General features: G+C 42.2%; 2 protein-coding genes and 1 non-coding gene across 7 annotated transcripts in view; 2 read left to right on the forward strand and 1 right to left on the reverse strand.

Annotated features, from left to right (window-relative positions):
• The window catches only part of CKAP5 (cytoskeleton associated protein 5), a 108181-nt gene extending 87151 nt beyond the window's left edge, over positions 1-21030 (forward strand). For 2 of the 3 annotated variants that reach the window (XM_024748843.1, XM_024748842.1), the window contains 11 exons: positions 1140-1313; positions 1535-1655; positions 10497-10676; positions 11159-11346; positions 12314-12389; positions 13104-13292; positions 13385-13522; positions 13950-14033; positions 14128-14287; positions 17905-18056; positions 18211-21030. In XM_024748843.1, coding sequence (XP_024604611.1) covers positions 1140-1313; positions 1535-1655; positions 10497-10676; positions 11159-11346; positions 12314-12389; positions 13104-13292; positions 13385-13522; positions 13950-14033; positions 14128-14287; positions 17905-18056; positions 18211-18456 — 1708 coding nt within the window. In that variant the 3' untranslated portion in view covers positions 18457-21030. The remainder of the gene's footprint in view (positions 1-1139; positions 1314-1534; positions 1656-10496; positions 10677-11158; positions 11347-12313; positions 12390-13103; positions 13293-13384; positions 13523-13949; positions 14034-14127; positions 14288-17904; positions 18057-18210) is intronic. The other variant, XM_024748841.1, reaches the window with a different exon arrangement.
• LOC112402558 (small nucleolar RNA SNORD67) lies at positions 1706-1801 on the forward strand. Its single transcript, XR_003003732.1, has one exon. It is a non-coding gene; the product is annotated as a small nucleolar RNA SNORD67 (small nucleolar RNA).
• Positions 21031-21698: 668 nt separating the features above from the next.
• F2 (coagulation factor II, thrombin) overlaps positions 21699-23028 on the reverse strand; it is a 32816-nt gene continuing 31486 nt past the window's right edge. For 2 of the 3 annotated variants that reach the window (XM_024748609.1, XM_024748610.1), the window contains 2 exons: positions 22119-22189; positions 21699-21964 (listed from right to left, as the gene is read on the reverse strand). In XM_024748609.1, coding sequence (XP_024604377.1) covers positions 21821-21964; positions 22119-22189 — 215 coding nt within the window. In that variant the 3' untranslated portion in view covers positions 21699-21820. The remainder of the gene's footprint in view (positions 21965-22118; positions 22190-23028) is intronic. The other variant, XM_024748611.1, reaches the window with a different exon arrangement.

The following is a 23028-nucleotide window of genomic DNA, read 5'->3' on the forward strand; positions in this document are numbered from 1 at the left end:
TCTGTGGACTTTGCCTTGTGTGCTTAGAGCTTATCCTGTAACATAATCTTGAGTTCTTGTAGCCATTATCATGCATGACACAGTGTCTGGGTAAATGTCTTGTAACCAAATGTTAAATCCTTCAGTCTTCATTGTCTTTGTCTCAAAACCACTTCTAAATAGTCTTGTGCCTTCTTTCACTGCTTTTCCGTGGACAGAATTATGTATCGCACTTATAGGATGTAAGTACTGCCTGCTAATTTCTCATTAGCAGGGCTCTTATATCTTTCTAACTTCTGACTTGGATTCATCCCCTCTGGAGGGCTATTGGTGTAGACTTTATAACCAGGTAGAGGGTGTCCAAGTATCCCATGAATCAAGCCTTCCCTGAAAGTCCACTGGCTAGCAGAAGTGTCAACTCAATGTCATGTGGCTAAAATATGGGCTCACCTTCTTCCTTGTGTTATGTTTGGTTGTACACAGGTTCCTATTCATCAGATAAGGCTGAGTAAAGTGCATGCAACCCAGAATGGGCTTAGGGACTCAAAAAACTGCCTTCTAAGCAAGATAGCTCTATTTTGGATCATATCATGAGTATAATTTTAACCAATTTGAATTTGGAGACTGTGAATATCTATTGCTTGGATGTAATGCTGGCCTGACCTGAGAGTGAATATTCCTAAAAAGAGGTGATTGACTGTCCCTCAAGTATAAAATTTACTGAACACTGCATGGGATGATGCTTATAATTAGAAAAATGTAAACACTGGTTAAATTGGTAGAAAAGAGCCAGGCAGTCTAGATATTTCTTAAATTTTTGCCCAGAAGTAGTGAGCTTTGAGTCAATATAAATATTCTTTATTATTTACTGCCCAACTGGAATAGCGTACAAGGTTTGTTGGCTTTAGTGAACTAGAGAGCATACTTACAACTTGGCAGTACTGTAAGTACAAGTCAATCTTCTCTCTTAGGATATTCATGAACCAGTGTTGTTGCCCATTGAAGGCACTTGCTTAGACTCAAGGACTTAAATCATTCAGGGGGGCTGAAACCAGAAGTTGAACATCTGTCTTGCAGCTTTGGGGCAGCTGGCAGTGCTACTCTTGCCCTTTGGTTAAAAAGTCTCTTTTAGTTCAGGAGCCTCCTTTTGCTTCCCTTAGCCAAGCCCGAAGCATGAGTGGGCATCCTGAGGCAGCCCAGATGGTTCGCCGAGAATTCCAGCTGGATCTAGATGAGATTGAGAATGACAATGGTACAGTCCGATGTGAAATGCCAGAACTTGTTCAGCACAAACTGGATGACATTTTTGAACCAGTCCTTATTCCTGAACCCAAGTAAGTTAACCCATTTCATTTAAGTATGAGCAGTTCATGATCATCAGAGTGTATATGTTGAAAAGAGCTCTCCGTGCAGTTAGAACTTTTTAGAACAGATTACTCTCTGACTAATAGCAGTTCTCTACTAAAACCTGGATCTAGTGGGGAATTGCATAATTCCAACTCATTGGGATACCTTATAATAAAGATTGAATCTTTTCCTTTGCTCCACTCTCTAGGATCCGGGCTGTTTCTCCACACTTTGATGATATGCACAGTAATACAGCATCCACAATCAATTTCATTATCTCCCAAGTAGCCAGTGGTGACATCAACACAAGCATCCAAGCTCTGACACAGGTAATGGGGGTATTACTCATGACAGTCATTCCACTGGTGGCTATAGAGGCTGTAATAGTGATGGTTGCACACTGGTTACAGTATTAAGGGAGGCAGGCAGTGTTCAGTACCTCCCTGATGAAAAAAGTGCACAGGGACCACTGCCAGGCATCACTTGCCTCACAGGATAGAGCTGTGATAGAGCCTTGCTTTTTACAGTTGCATTCTTTCACCAGAGGCTGAAAAACAGCAATTGGTAGGAACCAGCTCTCATGGAACTTTCTTAGATTTTGGTGGGCAGAGACAAACAAATAAAATATCAGTAACTGCTGTGTAAATATAACTCAAATGGGGTGATGGGGGAGAGAGAACTAAGTACTAGTTACTTAGATTGGTGGTCGGGGTTCAAGCAGAGGTCAGCTAGTACAAAAACTCTAGGGTAGGAATGACCTTGGTGTGGTCCAGGAAACAGTACAGGCCCATGTGCCTGGAACGTAGTGGTGAAGAGAGAGAATGGTACATGAGATTTGAGAGGTGGATAGAGACCAGATCATGTGGCGTTTTAAAAGCACTGAGGGAGGTTTTAGATTTTAAGTGTGATGGGAAGCCATTAGAGAATTTTGAGGAAAAAGAAGCTACATGTTTTTAAAAAACCTTTCTCTTCTTCCTCTGCTTCCCTTCCCTAACAGTCTAGTCATAAAGCCAGGAGGAGGGTAAAACAAGGTAGGCACCTACCTTGTAGCAAGGGGGTGGGAGAAGAGAGCCACAGTGGCCCAATGTTAGGGCAGTGGCCCAATGTTAGGGTCTTCAAGCCCAAACATTGTGAGGAGGCTGTCATTCAGGAGGGGTGACACACAGCCGGGAATCAGAGCCAAAGCAGAAAGAGGAAGATGTCCATGGGGGGAGCCAGTGTGGCATGAGGAGGACATCCATGTGTGTTGGAGGGGAGCAGGGAGGCATGCGGCTGGCTCAGAATAGGGAGTCAGAGCCAAAGCAGAAGATGTGGGCCTGGGGAACAGCTGGTGGCAGAGGTGGGAGATTGGTTACAAACAAAGGGATTGGTCAAATAAATAAATATAATAAGGAAAATGGGAGCCAAGTTTCTTACTGTCAGAGAAGGGTGATACAAATATGGAAGGACAAGAAAATAGAAACTCTGGTGATGGACCGGAATTAGATGTGTCAGTATGAACTCATGGTTTTCAATACACAGATGTAGAAATAAATATCAATGTAAATGTATGTGCGTATGTATATATGCGGTATATAAATGTATGTTACAGATGATATGCATATATTCCCTAGCTCTTTTCACTGAGAGGACCTGAGAACAGCAACACCCCAGCAGCAATGAGCACCCCCAGATCTTGTCTCCTAAATACCACTTTCCTCTAAAAGGAATAACAGCTCCTTAAGAAATGGCAGATTCCAGAGCTGAATCAGGGAAAGTACTGAATGATTCTGGAGTATCTTGTTGTGCTAGATAGCAAGGATAGGCTCAGAGAATTGTAGGGACATGTCAGAAGGACACACAGGCCAACTAGAACAGACTCCCTGTTGGAAGAGAGCACAGTTTGAACATCAAGATAAATAATAATAGTAATGAGTTATAACCCCATAAACAATACAATTTGTAAATTTATTGAATTTAATAAAATAGGAAACCACAAGTCCATGCACATATAAGCTAATTAAAAATTTGAAGAGAAATGGAATATTTAGTTTCATAGTACCTCTCCACAAAATACAAAGGACTAATATTTTAAAAGTATCCCCAAAATACAAAATATCAAGAATAATTTGACAGTAGAGAAGCCTAGCAGATAACCACCTTGAGTGATCGAAGTAAACATCATCAATCATATGACAAAATGAAATCATGTACCACCTGATAGGATCCAGTGGGAATTCTGCATTACTTCGCTGAGATTCCTGATGTCATCTATTCATGAGAAAACATCAGACAAGTGCAAATTGAGGGACATTTTCAGAATCTTAAGGTGAAGAAAGTCAAGGAAAGAATGAGGGAACCTGGTCTAGAGTGCATGATTCTAGACGGGCCTTTTCACTATAAAGAACTTAATTGGGAAAAAAAAAAAAAAAAAAAGAACTTAATTGGGGCAAATGGAGAAAATGGGATAGAGCCTGAGGATTAGGTGGTAGTAACATCAGTATTCCTGACTTTGATCTTTATATCATGATTATGAAAGAGCATGTCTTGTTAAGAAGAAATATATGATGGGACTTCCCTGGTGGTCTAGCGGGTAAGACTCCACACTCCCAATGCAGGGGGCCCAGATTCGATACCTGATCTGGGAACTAGATCCTGCATGCATGCCACAGCTAAGTTCGCATGCTGCAACTAAGAAGCCCGCGTGCCGCAACTAAGAAGTGCATATTGCTGCAACTAAAGATCCTGCGTGACGCAACTAAGACCCGGCGCAGCCAAAATAAATAAATGAATAAATATTTAAAAAAAGAAATACATGCTGAAGTATCAAGAGGGTCATGGAGCATCAAACTGACAACTTGCAAATGATTCAGGATTTTAAGAAGTTCTTTTACTATACTTCCAACGTTTCTGTAATGTTTGAACTTATTTTAATTGGGGAAAAAGTCACTTCTGGCCACTCCATTAGAGACCAGATTATAGGCAGGGCAAGAGTGGATTCCGGGAGGCCTGTTAGACTGTTAGGAAACTGTGGTCAAAATTCATATGAAAGATATGTGCACTAGGACGATCATTGTGGAGAGGAAGAAAAGTGAATGGTTTCAGGGTATCTTTCAAAGGTAGAGTCCACAGGACTTGGTGATAGATTGGATATGAAATGTAAGGGAGGAGAGGAATCAATAGTAACTCCTTGCTGTTTGGCTTGAGCAACTGTGTGGATGGTGGTGCTGTGTACGGAGATGGGAAAGGATGGAGGAAGAGCAGGCTTGAGAGATTGGAAATCAAGAGATACGTCTTTGCTATGTTAGGTCTGAGCAGAAGGGCAGAACCGGAATCCCAGCACAAGGTTTTTGACGTTGCTTGACAAATAGTCTCCTGCTAACACTTTTGCTGTTGGAAGAAAACAAATGGCGGGGAGTCTGGAAAACAGCAACTTGAATGCATGCATCCCTGTTGCCTTTCTCTGTCAACTTCAATCCAAACCCATTTGCCTTTTCTGAGCAGAGGAGCTGGCGGGTCTGGTGGGTAGTATCTGAAGTGTCTAAGCAAATCTCAAGCTCTGTCTGGTACAAGTACAAGACTTTTTCCCATATGGGCCTAGGAAAACCTGAGGTTCAATAGTGCAGAGCCCAGAGAAGAGGATCAAAACACCAGAAATCCTGGAGAGAGATCTCTCTTCATCTGTGGAGATCGGTAGTTGCCCTAAAGGAAGGGCAGTGGTGGCTTATGTGAGTGTTAATAGGAGTACCTGGTGTTCTCCCTTGCCCCTAAGGAACTACAGGGAGCTGAACAAAAGGGCTGAATTCACTCTCTGAGGCTGGCAAGTCTCTGACTTTTGTACCTTTAGAGACCAAACAGCAGAAATGCCTGCTCTTGGTACTTTGCCAAACGACTGACAGCTTGCCAGTTGGTATACCACAAACCTACAAGGGCAGAAATGCTCTATCTCCCATTTATTGCCATTGTTGAGGGTTTCCAAAAGGTAGACCCAAGACTGAATCTTGAATATGTAAAGAGTAATAACATGCCTTAAGGCACCCAGTAACTGGGAAGAAGAATAAAACAAAATAACCAGAACAGCAATGTCCTGGCAAAATGAAATTGCTAACGGAGACAAGATGACCACAATGGGGAAGGGCATGGGGTGCAGAAAGATTCTTCCAAGCAAAAAAAATATGATTTTAGAGTTTTAAAAAATTGAGTAGATGGACTGAAGGAGATAATGATCACTACAGAAACGGAATTAGTGACCTGAATGACAAGAGTAACAAGATCATTCAGTGCGCAAAGGACCGTCTTTTAAACAAATGATGGTGGGAAAAATGTTTATCCACATGCAAAAGAATGAAGATGGACTCTTTTTTTTTTTTTTTGCGATACGCGGGCCTCTCACTGCTGTGGCCTTTCCCGTTGCGGAGCACAGGCTCTGGATGTGCACGCTCAGCGGCCATGGCTCACGGGCCCAGCCACTCTGCGGCATGTGGGATCTTCCTGGACCGGGGCACGAACCCATGTCCCCTGCATCGGCAGGCAGATTCTCAACCACTGCGCCACCAGGGAAGCCCGAAGATGGACTTTTATACCATATGCAAAAATTAACTCAAAATGGATCAAAGACATAAATATAAGAGCTAAAACTATAAAACTCTTAGACGAAGACATAGGGGAAGACCTTCATATAGTGATTTTGGCAGTGATTTCTTGGATTTGACACCAGGCAACTAAAGAAAAAATAATTAAATTGAATTTCATCACAGTTAAAACATTGGATGCATCAAAGGACACTATCACAAGAATGAAAAGGCAACCTATAGAATGAGAGAAAATATTTGCCAATCATATATCTGATAAAGGATTAATATCCAGAATATATAAGAACTCCTATAACTCAATGACAAAAAAACAAAACCCGGTTCAGAAATTGACAAAGGACATGAATAGACATTTCTCTAAAGAAGATACACAAATATCCAATAAGCAAGTAAAAAGATGCTCACCATCATTAGTCATTAGGGAAATATAGATCAAAACCACAATGAGATACCACTTCACACCCATGAGGATTTTTTTTTTTTTTTTAATGGGAAATAGCAAGTGTTTGCCAGGATGTGGAGAAACTGTAATCTGTGTGTATTGCCAGTGGGAACATAAAGTAGTATAACCATTGTGGAAAATAGTTTAGCGGTTTCTCAAAAAGTTAAACATAGAATTACAATAAGGTGCCCAGATCCCCTCCTAGAAAGCAGGGATTTAAGCAAATGCTTGTGCACCAGTGTTCACAGCAGCATTATTCACAAAAGCCAAAAGGTGGAGACAGTCCAAATGTCCATCAACAGATGAACAGATAAACAAAATGTATATACACAATGGAATATTATTCAGTCATAAAGAAGAATGAAGTTCTGACACATGCTACAACATGGATGAACCTTGAAAGCATTATGCTAAATAAAATTAATCAGGCACAAAGGGACAAACATTATATGATTCCACTTATTTGAGGTACCTAGAATAGTCAAATACAGAAACTAGAATAGAGTTTGCCAAGGGCAGAAGGGTTGATAGAGAGTTATTATTTAATGGGTACAGATTCTGTTTGGGATAATGACAAAGTTCTGGAAATAGGGATGATGGTTATACAACATTGTGAATATACTTAATGTCATTGGATTGTATACTTAAAAGTGGTTAAAATGGTAAATTTTAGTTATATATATTTTACCATAGTAAAAAAAATAAAACCCTGAGCAACAAAAAATTAAAGTACCTAGGAGTGATCAAGCAGTGTATAATATGTAAGACCTTGACAGAGAAAGTTTTTAAGTTTTGTTGAATGACATTATTTTGTTGTGTTTCCAAATAAATAGAAATATACTGTGTTCTCAAGATTGAGGATTATAAAAATGCCAGCTTCTCCTCAAATAATATCTGTAAATTCAATGCCATTCCAATCAAAATCTTAAGTTTTTTTTCTGCAGGAAGCTGATTCTAAAATTTATATGGGAAATCAAAGGGCCTCAGAATAGCAAAGACAGTTTTATTTTAAGACAATTTTTTAAAATAAAAACTCAGTGGAGAGAATTTACATCACTGGGTATCAACAGTGATTATAGAGCCACTGTAATTAATTAAGTGTAGTACTGGCCCAGGGAAAAGCAGACAGACCATTGGGATGGAACAAAGAGCCCAGAAATAGACTCACATCTAAAGGAAACTTAGAGCAGAGGAGTCATTAAAAATCTCTTAACAAATGCAAAAAGTAAAAGATATACTGACCAAATTCTTTGCTGATAACCCAACAAAATTTTTAGTAAATGATATTAATATCACAAAAATATTGGCTACTTGGAAAGTATGAAACACCCTCCTAACTAACTCTTTCATCAAAAAAAAAAAAAAACCTCTTAGCAGTGAAGGAAAGCATTTCACTCTACAACTATACTCTGAAGCTACTGAACTCAGAAAAATACATTGCATGAAATGCATTTATTATTCAAGAAGGGATAAAGGAACTTATACTTAGAAATTCAAAAAGTAAAAAATAAAAGAAATTTGAGAGTAGGTAATAAAGCTAAAATTCATGAAATAGATTTTAAAGATAATAAATCTAAAAGCAGGTTCTTGTTTAAAAAAATTAAAATTAAAAATTCTAGCCTGATTAGAGAGCAAAAATGTAAGTGTCAGGGATGAAGAAGGAACCAACCATAGATGTGGAAGAGAGTTTTTTTTTTTAGATAAGATAACACACATGTAACCCTGTAGAAACTTGAAACAACTGATCCCCCTCCCAAATTTTTTGAAATAACCAAGGAATTTGGGGAGAGCATTAAAAAATAAGGAAGGGGGCTTCCCTGGTGGTGCAGTGGTTGAGAGTCCGCCTGCCGATGCAGGGGACATGGGTTTGTGCCCCGGTCCGGGAAGATCCCACATGCTGCGGAGTGGCTGGGCCCGTGAGCCATGGCCGCTGAGCGTGCGCGCCCAGAGCCTGTGCTCCGCAACGGGAGAGGCCACAACAGTGAGAGACCCGTGTACCGCAAAAAAAAAAAAAAAAAGGGAAGGAAACCCAGAACCTAAAAAGAAAAGACAAATTTGATCATTTTAAGATTTTAATCTGGAGAAATTTACGGTATACTGTCAATAAATGAGTGTTATATTGTGGAATATATTTGCATATGACTGATAAAGGATTAATAGCGACAGTAAACAGAACTCTTATTAACTCTTGAGAAAAAGAGAACCTAATAGAAAAAAAAACTAACTCAAGGATATGAATAGGCAAATCACAGAAGATATCCAGCTGGCCAGTAAACACATGAAAAGATGTTCAGCACCTCCCCGGCCACAGAAACTCAAATTAAAGTAACAATAGATGATCACTTACTTTGTTTGTTTATTATTATTTTTTTGGCTGCACTGTGCAGCATGCAGGATCTTAGTTCCCCAAACAGGGGTCAAACCCTCACCCCCTGCATTGGGAGCATGGAGTCTTAACCACTGGACCACCAGGGAATTCCCAAGATAATCACTTTTAAACCATCAGAGTGACAGAAAGTAAAATGAGTGGTAAAACATACAGCTGATAGAGACGCTGAAAAAACAGTACTCTCATACATTAAACATAGAAATGTGAATTACATGTTAGTGCCTTTTTAAAGAAAGCAATATAGTAATATCTATTATACAGTAATTTAAAATGTTTCATCCTTCAGCCTAAAAAGTTAAACTCTTGGTGCATTTTTTTTTTTTAATTTATTTGACGGTGCCAGGTCTTAGCAGCACGCAGGGATCTTTGTTGCCGTGTGCAGAATCTTTGTTGCAGCTCATGGGATCTTTAGTTGCAGCATGCGGGCTCTTTTAGTTGCTGCATGTGGGAATCTAGTTCCCTGACCAGGGGCCAAACCCAGACCCCCTGCATTGGGAGCGTGGAGTCTTAACCACTGGACCCATGGTGAGTCCCATTGGCACACTTTTTTTTTTTAGAAATTAAAACACAAGTACCTTGGGATATATATATACAAAGATGTTTGTTGTAACATTATTTATAGTGGACAAAATATCCAAACTGGAAACATGTTGAAACAGTCAGGGAATGATTAAGTTCTGGTATGTGCACATGTGGACTATTACGCAGCCTTTAAAAATAGAACCGTCTCTGTTGACTTTAGAGATTTACATAATTTTCTGTTAGGAAGGCTAGATGCAGAGAAGTGTATGTACTATAAATATTCTTATGGAATAAACAGTGCCCTAAACCTTGACCCTATCTATGTGTGCATGTGTGGTTATAAATGATTCTGTGAACATGAAAGAATATATATCAGGTTGTTGATGTTAATTACCTTGGAAAAAGAGTAAGCCCCCCCTCCAAAAATATATATATTTTTTATTTTGCCCATGTTGAAACAGAATTGTTAAACAGTTCCAGTTATATAAAATTGTATGTGCTTATGGGTATACATGCATAAAGAAATGAAAGTAGGACCACTGGCTTCCTCAACACCAGAGGGCACTATTCACATTGCAATCTGTATAAATGGTGACCCCTGGAGTTGTGCGGTATAGCAGCCCTGCATGAAAGGATGGTCATGAAGATTATTGGCACGATTGTCTCAGGGTGTAATTTTTGTAATCATAAAAATAAAGATCTTTTTACTGTAGTGAATAGGAAATACGTGTTTTTCCCATAGTAACATTTTACCATTAGTGACAACCAGTCTACTGAACCAAAACGAACCTGGATCCGGTTGTGGGAAACCTGAGTTTTGAGTTTGAACTAAGTAGCCTGATCTTACTGAGCCTCACTTTTCTCATATGGTAAATGAAGATCTTACTCTCAGCCCTGTCTACTACCTCTTAGAGCTGTTGGAATGATCAAATGAGATAACGGCTATAAAAACACTCTCTTTAATAAATTAGCATTTAAACATAAGGATTATTATTCCTTAAACTAGATGGTGAGCCTCTTAGAATAGGAGCTGCAGTTAATTCACCTAATAGTCTTGCTCTGCAAATACTTGTTGAATGATTGAGTCCCTAAGGACTAGTTATTTATATGTAAGGTGACTGGGTTTTTTCAAGCTAAAAAAAGCGCTAGAAGTGCTTTGCTAATAAATATTACAGAGACTTACAGTGTGTTCCTGCTACTTAGAAGTATGAAGCTTGGAAAATACATCTTGGATTTTCGTTATCAGATCGATGAGGTCCTGAGACAGGAAGACAAAGCAGAAGCTATGTCTGGCCATATTGATCAGTTTCTGATAGCCACGTTCATGCAGCTGAGACTCATCTACAACACACACATGGCAGATGAGAAACTGGAGAAGGATGAAATCATCAAGTTGTATAGCTGTATCATCGGCAACATGATTTCGGTAAGGACACCTCCGCAGATCATGAGCTTCCCTTCAGTCTCTCATCCCACCCAGGTTCTCAGGCCTGAGTTGGTTCAGATGTTCCAGTGAAACGTGTCATGTGTGGAATTTTACATGTAAGCCATTGGCTACTTCCACTGGATGTTGGGCAACACTCCAGCTTACCTTATTGTTAGGATACTTACAGACTACCTGAAATTCTGCTTCCTGCCAGTTTCTTCATCAGTCATGGTTGGGCCTTAGCTGGCTTTTCACACATGACTGCTCACATTAAAAATACTTTGATAACAGGAAGGAAGCACACCAATTAATTTTGGCTATTCTTGGCGGTTTGGGAGAGTGTAGTGATTTTTATTTTTTCCTAATACTCTGAATTTTTATAAATACAATACAATTATTTATTAGAATATGCCACCCATGTTTATCTTCCTTGATCTGTATATTGAGCTTCATGCCTCTCTAACACAATTATGATTGGATAGCTGTTTCAGATAGAAAGCCTCGCCCGAGAGGCCTCCACTGGAGTTCTGAAAGACCTGATGCATGGCCTCATCACCTTAATGCTGGATTCTCGAATTGAAGATCTGGAGGAAGGGCAACAGGTGATCCGCTCTGTGAACCTCTTGGTGGTGAAAGTTCTGGAGAAGTCAGACCAGACCAACATCCTGAGGTATATCTGTACTCTGAGCATTAGAGCCTGGAACACCCTCTCTTTTGTCTACCCATAGAAACCGGGAGGCACTTAGATCAGTTGTAAGCTTAGGTTTGCCTGATAAGTTGATTTATTACTCTTCTCTTCCTCAAGAGAAGGTATTGCTATCTGAGACAGCAGTTAAAGCTAGTTAAGAACTCAGTAAACCAGCCAGTATTATGAGTATTCTAGAGTAGGACTGTGGAGCTTGTCAGTTACCTTCTCTTCTGTGTACATTTCATGTACATTTCTTTCTTTCTTAGCTACCAGTGACAATGAAAAATAGTGACAAGCTTTACCATTTACCAAGTGGTAACTTACAAAGCTTAAATGATGTTTATTTTCTTAATGACTGTCAAGTAATCAAAGACAATTCCTGATCCATGAGCTCTCAATTTCTCAGATAGATAAAGAATTCTTACATGTGGCTTTCTTTTTTTTTATTTTTTATACAGCAAGTTCTTATTAGTTATCTGTTTTATACATATTAGTGTATATATGTCAATCCCAATCTCCCAATTCATACCACCACCACCCCCACCCTCCGACCACTTTCCCCCCTTGGTGTCCATACGTTTGTTCTCTACATCTGTGTCTCAATTTCTGCCCTGCAAACCGGTTCATCTGTACCATTTTTCTAGATTGCACATATATGTGTTAATATACGATAATTGTTTTTCTCTTTCTGACTTACTTCACTCTGTATGACAGTCTCTGGGTCCATCCACGTCTCTTACAAATGACCCAATTTCGTTCCTTTTTAATGGCTGAGTGATATTCCATTGTATATATGTACCACATCTTCTTTATCCATTTGTCTGTCGTTGGGCATTTAGGTTGCTTCCATGATCTGGCTATTGTAATTTACACTTGGCTTTCAATTACTGATTTTAATTGGAAAGCAGGTTTGAAACTTATTAATGCTGTTGTTGGGTTTGTTTTCTAGCGCCCTACTTGTTTTGCTCCAAGACAGCCTGCTAGCAACAGCCAGTTCTCCCAAATTCTCAGAGCTTGTTATGAAGGTGAAGTTGAAATAATTTGATCTCTTTCTTTCAAAGTGTGGGGAAAGAGGAGTTGGAACTAACTCAAATCAGTCAAGGCACACCTATAAAATATATTTGCTCTCCATTTTTCCCTTCCTCCAATTTATACCCCTAGCTCAGGCCTAAAAAATTTCTGGCCTCAAACAGTGAAAAGGAAGAGCTATTTTGTAAATATCTCACCAGTTCTCCTAGAATCAAAAGGCAAGAAGTTTGATGAGACAAATTTCATTTCTTTTGGGGGAAAAGATATGTATAGATTTATAATATTTTGGTCTATTTTTGGAAGACTGCAAGTGAACATATCTGTAACATTATAATAGTTATTATACTGTAATAGTGTAAAGTATTTTGTCTCCTTGGGTTAGATTTGATTAGGTAATATGAACTACTCTACTCTCAGGTACCAAACAAACCCAAGACAGAATTTCCACATTTTCTCATCGTTTAGGGCCCCATGTCTAGGGAGTGGGAAGGAGGAATGGAGATGGTCAGGTAGATGGCTTGTCACACGTTAGCCAGTGACATGGTTGAAGTAAATAAAACGGTTCGTGTTTAGCAGCTGAACTTGAAAGATGAGGTGCCACATTCATATCCCTGACCATCTTTTAGAAGTGATCCCAGAGCTTAGGGGAAATGAATGGTGACAGAGATTATCCTCATTCTTCAGTGACTCCTTCTAACTTTTTAAAATAGTGTCTCTGGAGAATGGTTCGACTACTGCCTGATACCATCAACAGCATTAATCTGGACAGAATTCTTCTGGATATACACATTTTCATGAAGGTCTTCCCCAAAGAGAAACTAAAGCAATGCAAAAGTGAATTTCCCATAAGGACCTTAAAAACGCTGCTGCACACTTTATGCAAATTAAAAGGGCCCAAGGTGAGTGAGAACAGCAACCATTCCCAAGGAAACTTGAGAGAACGTCACAGATACGGCATCGCTGCCACTGAATGTGCACGTTTCTTCCTCAGATCCTAGACCACCTAACGATGATTGACAACAAGAATGAGTCAGAGTTGGAGGCCCACCTCTGCCGGATGATGAAGCACAGTATGGACCAGACCGGGAGCAAGTCTGATAAGGAAACAGAAAAGGGAGCATCTCGAATCGTGAGTGTCCTGTCTTGAAAGATTGAGGAATGTGATCTTGTCAAAGGGATAAGCCACCGGAGCCTTTCTTTCTCAGGGCCTAAGCTGAAGGCTCAGGGATTGGTCCAATCACCTTGACGTTTTCAAATATAAACTATAAGCTTGGGCTTTTTGTTCCTAAGAAAGGTTTCTGTGTCTGTGCCTAAGGTACTGGTCCCTAAATAAATCCACTCTGAGCTCTAATTAGCAGGGACTTTCCTTATCAAGTTTAATTGAAAACCTGAGATTGTTAATGTTTCTGCTGCAGCCCCTGCAGCACTGGTGCTTCTGTTATTTGTAGGAACATACCTGGAAGGTCTGGATTTTGAGATATTTTCAGTTTTTATCCAACCACTGGTTCCTAATTAATAACTCAGGTCTAACCAATCATTCCTTCTTGTGTCTTTAGGATGAAAAATCATCAAAGGCCAAAGTGAATGATTTCTTAGCTGAGATTTTTAAGAAGATTGGCTCTAAAGAGAACACTAAAGAGGTGAGAGGGAAAGGGTTGAGAGGGAAAGGGATCTGCTTTATGGAAAAGAGTCACTAACAGCCATCCCCACCTCTTCCTTTTCCTTGTTAACCAGGGCCTAGCAGAGTTGTATGAATATAAGAAGAAATACTCAGATGCTGACATTGAACCATTTCTGAAAAATTCCTCACAGTTCTTTCAGAGCTATGTTGAGAGAGGCCTTCGGGTGATTGAGATGGAGAGGGAGGGCAAAGGCCGTATTCCCATTTCAACAGGTATGGTTTCCTCTGGTAGCTCCAGGAATAAGCTCAAAATAGCTCCTAGCATCAGCCCCTGGAGCTTTTTGATGGGTTTACATTTATGTCCGTGCACCTCAGTACTTAGTGGTCACCAGTGATGCAGAGAGTAGTCAACTCTCAGTCACCTGCCTCGACCCATCGTCAGTGTCTGGCAATGGCAATGTTCTCTACGCGTCAAACAGTTCCTCCCCTGGGCTCCCAGTCCTCTGTGCTCTCTTGCTTTCCTCCTTCCTAGCTGCTATTCCCCCTTGGCCTCTCTGATAGATTCTTCCTCTCCCTGAACTCTTAATGTTGACATCCCCCTGGATTCCGTCCATGATTATCTCTTCTTTCTTACTCTCATCCCCTTAACTAATCCATCTACTCTCATCACTTTAAATACCATTTCTATGCCAGCAAAGCCCAATTTTGTCCGATGTCCAGCTCAGACCTCCTTCCTGATCTCTGCTGATAGATCGTGCGTGACACCTCGCTGGGTTTCTGGTATAGTAGACATCATAAACTCAGTGTGTCAAAGACCGAGCTCCTGATAACCCCCCAAAACCTGCTCCATTTGCATTCTCCTCCATCTCACTGGATGGCAACTTTGTCCTTCTAGTTTGCTCAGACCCCCAACTTTTGAGTATTCTCTTTTCCTCTATCAGGAAATTCTTTTGGCTTTACTTACAAAACACACAGAATCCACCCACACCTCTCATCTCCTTCACTGCCACTGCCCTGGTCTGAACAGCATCTTCTCTTACGTGGATTGCAGCGCTCTCCTGCACCGTCTCCCCGCTGCCACTCTCGCCTCCCTGTAGTCACTTCCACACGTAGCATCGAAACAGCGTGCCTCAAACATTTCCAAAGGCTCTCCCTTTCACTCAGCGGAGCAAAAAGCCTTACAAGAAAGGCCTGTGAGGTCTGACATGATGTGGTCCCCTGATACCTCTAGAACTGCCTCTCTCCTCCTCTCTCTGACTTCTGTTCCACTTCAGCCTCACCAGCCCCCTTGCTGTTCCTGGAACGCACCAGGCGTACACCTTCTTAGGGCCTTTGCACTGGCGTTTCTTGTGTGTAGACTGCTGTTCTCCAGGACAGTCTTTGTTTCCTCCACATCTTTGTCACTGCCTTCCTTTTCAATGAAGTGAGGCTTCATTTAAAATTTGCAACCTACCCCTCACCCCCCATAGTACATAACCTCCTCTAACACACCATGTAACATAATGTTTAGTAGATTAATTGTGTGATGTCCGTCTCTGCTAGAATTAAAAATCCACAAGGGTGGGAATTCCATGGCGGTCCAGTGGTTAGGACTCTGTGCTCTCAGTGCTGAGGGCCTGGGTTCGATCTCTGGTCGGGGAACTAAGATCCTACAAGCTGTGTGGCAAATCAGTCAGTCAATGCACAAGGGTAAAGATTTTTGTCCGTTTTGTTGCCTGGCACGTGGTGGGCATTCAGTAGGTATTTTGTTTAATATATGAGTGAATGCTTATCCTAATGTTAAGCTGAACGATTACTGTCCCCCCAGTGAGAACGCCTATACTGGAGAGTTACTGCCCAAGGGCCTAGGGGCGAAAGGAAGATCTAGGAGGTACCAGTTATAAAAAATAGCTGTCAAGAGCCTTAAACCAAAAAAAAGGCCCAACTGCTGAAGTTCCCTCATCATGCAGAGGACAGCCCTCACATTGGTCCTGCATTTAGTTCTTTCTGAGTTTGGTGAAGCTCACCTACTCTTACATTCTAAAATTTGTTTGCCTGTGAAACTGTTCCTTTGTGGTTTTCAGATTCCAGTCATGTTCTCTCTCACCATGTGTCTTTCTAAGCTGCAGGGTCAATTGTATTCTCTTACATTGTTTCTTTTTGTTGTTCTTGTTTTTTCTTTGTTTTTTAATATTTTTCTAACATTTATTTATTTATTTATTTGGCTGTGCCGGGTCTTAATTGCGGCACGCAGGATCTTCGATGCTGTGTGCAGGATCTTCGTTGCAGCATGTGAGATCTTTAGTTTCGGCATGCATGTGGGATCTAGTTCCCTGACCAGGGATCAAACCCAGGCCCCCTGCATTTGGAGCGTGGAGTCTTAGCCACTGGACCACCAGGGAAGTCCCTTTGTTGTTTGTTTGTTTTTCCAATAGTTGTTGTTTTCAACACCTTAAATTACCCCTCTCCGAGACCTGGAGTCTTTTTTTTTTTTTTGGAGTCTCTTTCTTGAAGCACAGCGAGCAGTGTCCAGTAGCCACATATGGACATCCCATCGTTGAGCTGATCAGGGTAGAGCCTGTTTCTCATTTCCAGAGTCCTTTCTTGTGATGTTCAACATTTGCAACACAAGCGTGTAACCCCACTGGTAACTGAATGCCTTAAAGTGTTCAGTCTTCTCTTATTGCTGCCTTTTGCATTAGTCTTCATTTTTCACCCTCTCAGAGTGTTCTCATCTCTACATTAAAAGATTCCTTTTTCCCTAGAGTAACCTCTTTTACTTTTCAGTTTACCGTTCTTCTTCCCCGTACTTTATCTTTTGACTAATATAATGCCTTTTCATTGATATCAAACTGGATATTTTAATTTGTGACTGTTCCCTCTCAGAAATTTAGAACTGTGATGGATTTTGGTTCGGTTTGGTTTGGTTTGGTTTTGGTTTCCCCTCTGCTGCCAGAATATTGATCTTGGATGCTCCAGTTCCTACCCCTCCTTTGTTGGACACCACAGTTTACCCCTCCTCCTTATGAATAGACAGTAGCCTTGAGCTCCTTGCTGTCCTCCCCAGTTTGAATAAGAGCTTTGCCCTGTGTATCACCTGGTCCAAACCTAGTCTAATTCTTGCAAACATTTAAAGTCCTTAGGGGGACTTCCCTGGTGGCGCAGTGGTTCAGAATCCGCCTGCCAGCGCAGGGGGCACGGGTTCGAGCCCTGGTCTGGGAAGATCCCACATGCCGCGGAACAACTAAGCCCATGTGCCACAACTACTGAGCCTGTGCTCTACAGCCCGCGAGCCACAACTACTGAATCCTGTGCACCGCAGCTACTGAGCCCGCATGCTGCAACTACTGAAGCCTGCATGCCTAGAGCCTGTGCTCTGCAACAAGAGAAGCCACTGCAATGAGAAGCACGGGCACTGCAACAAAGAGCAGCCCCCGCTCGCCATAACTAGAGAAAGCCCGCGCGCAGCAACGAAAACCCAACACAGCCCAAAAAAATAAAGATGAAATAGCAATAATTCTTCAAAAAAAAGTAAAATAAAATAAAGTTCTTAGGTTCTTCACTTGGGCACTTACCATATACTCAGGAGTAGCTTAGGCTCTTTGGATTGCCCAGGTCAGCCGTGGGATTATAAGAATACAACCCCTGCATAACTCAGGATGTAGACGGATGGTCCAACTTAACATTCAGTGCCCTTCTCTATCAGTTCTGGAAGTTCTCATTAAGCGTATCTTGTATATTTAAGAGCACCCTTTATCACGAACTCCAGGTAGATTCTTGTGGATTTTTTTAGTCTTCAAGTACAGTGGTGATATTCAAGGGCCAAATTGTTCCCTTTGGTGGGAGGTTAACGAGGGCAGTCGGGGTGGGGGTGTGTATATCTGAATATTCCTTCTATATTTCCTACTTAGGCATCTCCCCCCAGATGGAAGTCACATGTGTGCCCACTCCCACAAGCACAGTGTCCTCCATAGGTAACACAAATGGAGAAGAGGTGGGACCATCTGTCTACCTGGAAAGGCTAAAAATCCTGCGACAGCGATGTGGTCTGGACAATACAAAGGTACTGCTCCTCTCCTTCTGTGTGGGGCAGGGAGGGCGATGACCAACAGGTCGGGGACAGGCTGGCCAGAGGAGCAGCGTTCCCAGCCTCAGTGTATGTTGCTCCAGAGCCACATCCTGACCTGATTGGACAATGTTTCTTCTTCTCTCAACAGCAAGATGACCGACCTCCGTTGACCTCTTTGCTTTCCAAACCAGCAGTTCCTACTGTTGCCTCTTCCACAGACATGCTGCACAGCAAACTCTCGCAGCTCCGGGAGTCACGGGAGCAGCACCAGCATTCAGATCTGGATTCCAACCAGACTCACTCTTCAGGAACCATGACTACATCCTCCTCCTCCACAGCTAACATTGATGACTTGAAAAAAAGACTGGAGAGAATAAAGAGCAGTCGCAAATGAAGCCGCCCCACTCCCCTGGCACCCTGCAGCTTTAGTTTACTAAACTAGGAGTCCTCATAGTTAAAGTGGCCTTGGCAGGCCTAGTGTACACAAACTGGTTGTATGTATCATACCGTGGACCTGGGGGAGGAGTCGTTGTGGCACAAGTCTTTGCACATCCTCCGCTTCTCTCCGCCAGCATCCTGCCTCTCTAGAAGACTGTCTGTGTCTTAGTTTAGTGTACAGACCTGTAAACAGCTGCCCTTCTCTCAGCTCAGACTAGTTTCCATATCCTTTTTCTTTTATTTTTAATTGCTCATTTGTAAAATTGTCCTAATCTTTCCTAGCTTTTAACTATTAGAAACGCTTTACTAGTTTTCCTTTGAGTTTGTGAGCTCTTCTCCTTGTAGCCCTGAAGGGTCACTGTATTCTATATGAATGCATGGCATGATACAACTAATTTAAGAGTCTTTTATAAATAAAGTTTGCATTAACTATAACTGTGTCCCAAGATGCTCCGTATCTGGGAGTGTTGGGCAGCTCTCCATCACCTGTGCTTGGGACCAGCTGGGTATTCAGCCAGTTAGAGAAAGGTTCATAATTGCTGCTTAAGGAGCGCTACCTTTTCTTGGCTCACAGACTTGGTCCTTTCACTCCTTTGGAATAAGAGGCACTCACCTCTCCTGCTTTCTGCATGCAACTCCTAGGGGAGCAGAGAAATCTCATTCTTCCCTGTTTTGAGATTTTGGTCACGACTTCCATCCCATCATCAATCACCATGGTTCCAAGGAGCTCTTAGGCTCCCTACTACTTTTACTGCCCAAGTACATATGACATTGTGCCCAGGGATTAGCTGGGCTACAGTGGCTGTCACACCACAACTAGATTTGGGGTCGTCTGACTAAAGGAGTACAGAGAGCATAGGGGCTTCCTGCCTGGTTAGCAGAGTCTCTGAATCTAGACTAACAGTTCCTTCACACTCAGTAAAGACTAGAAATAAACAGGATTCACATCTGCAATAACATTCCACAAGACCTCCTTCCACAGTCAGAAAACATTGTCCAAAGGAACTTTTCTACACCACTTCTTTTTACTGAACTGGTGTTAGAAATGAAAGGTTGATGAAAAATTAGTCCTGTATTGATTCTAGTCATGATTTTGAGATGGCTCCTGTGCTGCCTGAGATAAGAAATTAAACCTGCCTCTCTCCCTTTTAATGCACACAGGAAGTAGGCCTCCACCGAAGGGAACACAGAGGAGTTCGTTGCTGTAGAGAAGGAACACATTTAGAAAGAATGGCTGTGCTTGGGTCTGGAATTAGCACAGCTAATTTGAAAAACCAAAGTCCAGCAGTCTTGTGAGAATGTGCGCCCTTGTTTAAAAACCAGATTTTGGGGTATTACAACTAACTTTTAATCCCTTCCCCCTGCTCTGGTTAAAGCTCAGGGCTGTCAAGATCCTGCAAGCTCACTGAGTTCCCAGTTTTACCCTGGTTTCTGGTCAACTAGAACCGAAGAATGAGGACAAGGAACTCAGTCCTAATTTTCTCTTCCCTGATGTACTAAAAAATGGGAATGGAAAAAAAGGGGAGGGAAGGGGGGTGAAGGTTACCTACCTTAAGTCCCTTCCTGCTTTAAGCCATGATATCTAAAGATCTTAGATCCTAGGCCGAGAAGGTGACCACAAGGCACCCGTGCTCCACCCCCTCCAAGCCCAGGGGTGAGACTTCTCAACAGCCCTCCAGACGGTCACCAAGTGATCAGCACCTCACACCAGTGGCAACTCGCTGTCACACATTATCGTAGGCTGTAGTGCCTGCTTCCCCGAGTCATAAATGCACCCAACAGGAAGAGCAATACACCAATGTCAGCCAGTAACTCTGGAGCTACGTGGAAGGGCAACGATGTGTCAGAGCCGTGCTCCATCCCAGACAGTAACCTCTGCCATCAGTAACCCTGAAGAATGTGCTGTGAAAAGGCATCTTGAAAGTTCTGTGACTCCTAAGATTTTGCCCAAACCCTGTAAGAATCCACTTCTACATTTTCTTGTTCCCATTTCTCAGAAAAACAAATTACTCAATTCTGATAACTGCTGTGAGAGTAGAAACTCCAGGAAGCAGCAACTCCAACACTATGCTATTTCAGAGACCAGAGAGGGAAGTGGGAAGTGGCAGAGGAACTTCACCACGCCAGGCAGTAGTGAGAATAAAAGCAGCCGCGACTTAACAGAGAGCTGACCAGGTACCAGGCATTTTGCTAAGTACACATGCAAATGACCTTATTTAATCCTCAAAACCTTATTAGGTAAGTAATGTCATTGTATACATCTTACACGTAAGGGAACTGAGGCTCAGGGAGGTCAAGTGACATAACCATGGTTATCCCCCCCTTCTTTTGGTCATGCTGCGTGGCTTGTGGAATCCTAGTTCCCTGATGAGGGATGGAACCTGGGCCCTGGCATTAGAAGTACGGAGTCCTAACCACTGGACCACCAGGGAGTTCCCGTGATTATCCCTTTTAAGGCTGGAGCCAGAATATGAACCCAGGCAGTCTGGTGCTAGGGCCCCTACTCAGAACTGCTATCCCACAACCCTTGCGAGTGAAGACACTTAAAATACTGAGCCTTTGGGCGGCACAGATCTGATTTTTTTTTTTTTTTTTTTTTTTGCGGTACACGGGTCTCTCACTGTTGTGGCCTCTCCCGTTGCGGAGCACAGGCTCTGGAAGCGCAGGCTCAGCGGCCATGGCTCACGGGCCCAGCTGCTCCGCGGCATGTGGGATCTTCCCGGACCGGGGCACGAACCCGTGTCCCCTGCATCGGCAGGTGGACTCTCAACCACTGCGCCACCAGGGAAGCCCTGATATTTTAATAACATAAGAAAGATGTAACTACTCCCCACCTCACTAGCCTACCCTCCTCCAGCCTCTTCTCTGGTCCCAGAACAGCTTTTCACCACCTAAAGTGGCTAAAAGCACAGGCTTCAGTTTCTCCTATATTTCAAGTCAGACTTTGACCCTTCTTAGCCATGTGACCTTGGACAAGGAACTTCTCCAAGTCTCAGTTTACTACCTTTTGTGAGGATTAAATGAAATAATCTATTAAAGCCCCAAGTCTGGAACATTTTAAATGCTCATAAATTCAGGCTGCCATCTCCCCTCTCACTGGACCCTGTTCTAGGGGTGGTGGATTCTTTAAGTCCTGCTTGTCCAGTAGTAGGATTGGCTCTTCCTGAGCTACCCATGAACAGCACTGTGAGCACTGAGGCTCATTGATAGGGTCACTTTTATTGAGAAATATAGTTTTAGGAACAAGCCACAAAAATAATTCTTTCACTGGATTGGCTTCTGTGATTTTGCAGTGAGCAGTGTAGAATGTGGGTGGCCCCCTAACTTCCAAACCGTTCAGTGACCTTCTGTATCCACTTCTTCAGGCGGAACACATGTGTGTAGAAGCCATATTTTCCATCCCTGTCACAGCCTTCACCCCATGAGACGATGCCCATTTGATACCAGCGGTTGTTAAAGGGGCTCTGAGGAAGAAACATGGGATTTCCAATAGAGTCAAGTCCAAGGTAGTGTCAGTATTACCCTGTCAAGCAATTGTTTCTGAAAACTTGGGTCCCTCCTCATCCACCCCAGAAGGATCTACCCGCCAGCTCCTGGCCTTCTGGAAACTCAGCTTACCTTCATGACAAACGGTCCCCCACTGTCGCCTTCACAAGCATCCCCTCGTTTCCCTTCACCGGGCTTGTAACCTTGAGAGAGAAAAGCAGTTCTCAGGGAGGGGTATAGCTCACACTCCAGCCACTCTCCCCTTCAAGGGATACTGCTGCTGAGTGTCCACTGACTCCTTCTAGGCATCCTTGACTCTGCTCAATTCCTCACCCCACACATCCAATTCTTAGGCAAACCTTGCCAGCTCAATCTTCAACGTACATCCCCAATCCAACCACCCCTCACCACTTCTACACCTGGTCCCATCGCATACACCTCTCCCCTGAACCACTAGTCTCCCTAGTTCTACTTTTGCTGCCTACAATCCATTCTCCACCCAATAAGCTGAATGACTTAAAAAAAAAAAAACACGTTAAACTGACAGGTGAGAGAAAAATGAGAATTAGGGCAGTTACCTTTATCCAAATATCTCCACATATCCTCCACAAACAACATGAAGAACAACAAAGCTGCACAAAAGCCACACCTTCAACGTAACTCGAATACAGAGAACACCCAAACTTCAAACCACTTTATCTAACTGTATGTCGAATATCAAAACTGTGTGGTCCTAATAAGACCTGGTTCCACATCTCAAAAAAAAAACAAAAAACTTGTGTGGAGATGAGGAGGGGAAAATATCCACTAGATCAAAGAAGTGGATTCAATCAATTAGGAATCTTGTAAATAACCCCAAATCTACAAAATGAATAGACGAAAAGTAAGTACATCTATACCAAGATACTATAGGAAAACAATAAGAACCAAAATACCTCAGCTAACAAAGCTTCTTTCCCAAACACAACCATGAAACAAGAAAACTAACTGAATTAAATATCCTCAAGCAAATTTTTGGTATGTGAAAAAGAATGAATCAGAA

Source organism: Neophocaena asiaeorientalis, unplaced genomic scaffold (genome assembly GCF_003031525.2).
Source record: "Neophocaena asiaeorientalis asiaeorientalis breed wild unplaced genomic scaffold, Neophocaena_asiaeorientalis_V1.1 scaffold43, whole genome shotgun sequence".
In the NCBI taxonomy this organism is placed as follows: Eukaryota; Metazoa; Chordata; class Mammalia; order Artiodactyla; family Phocoenidae; genus Neophocaena; species Neophocaena asiaeorientalis.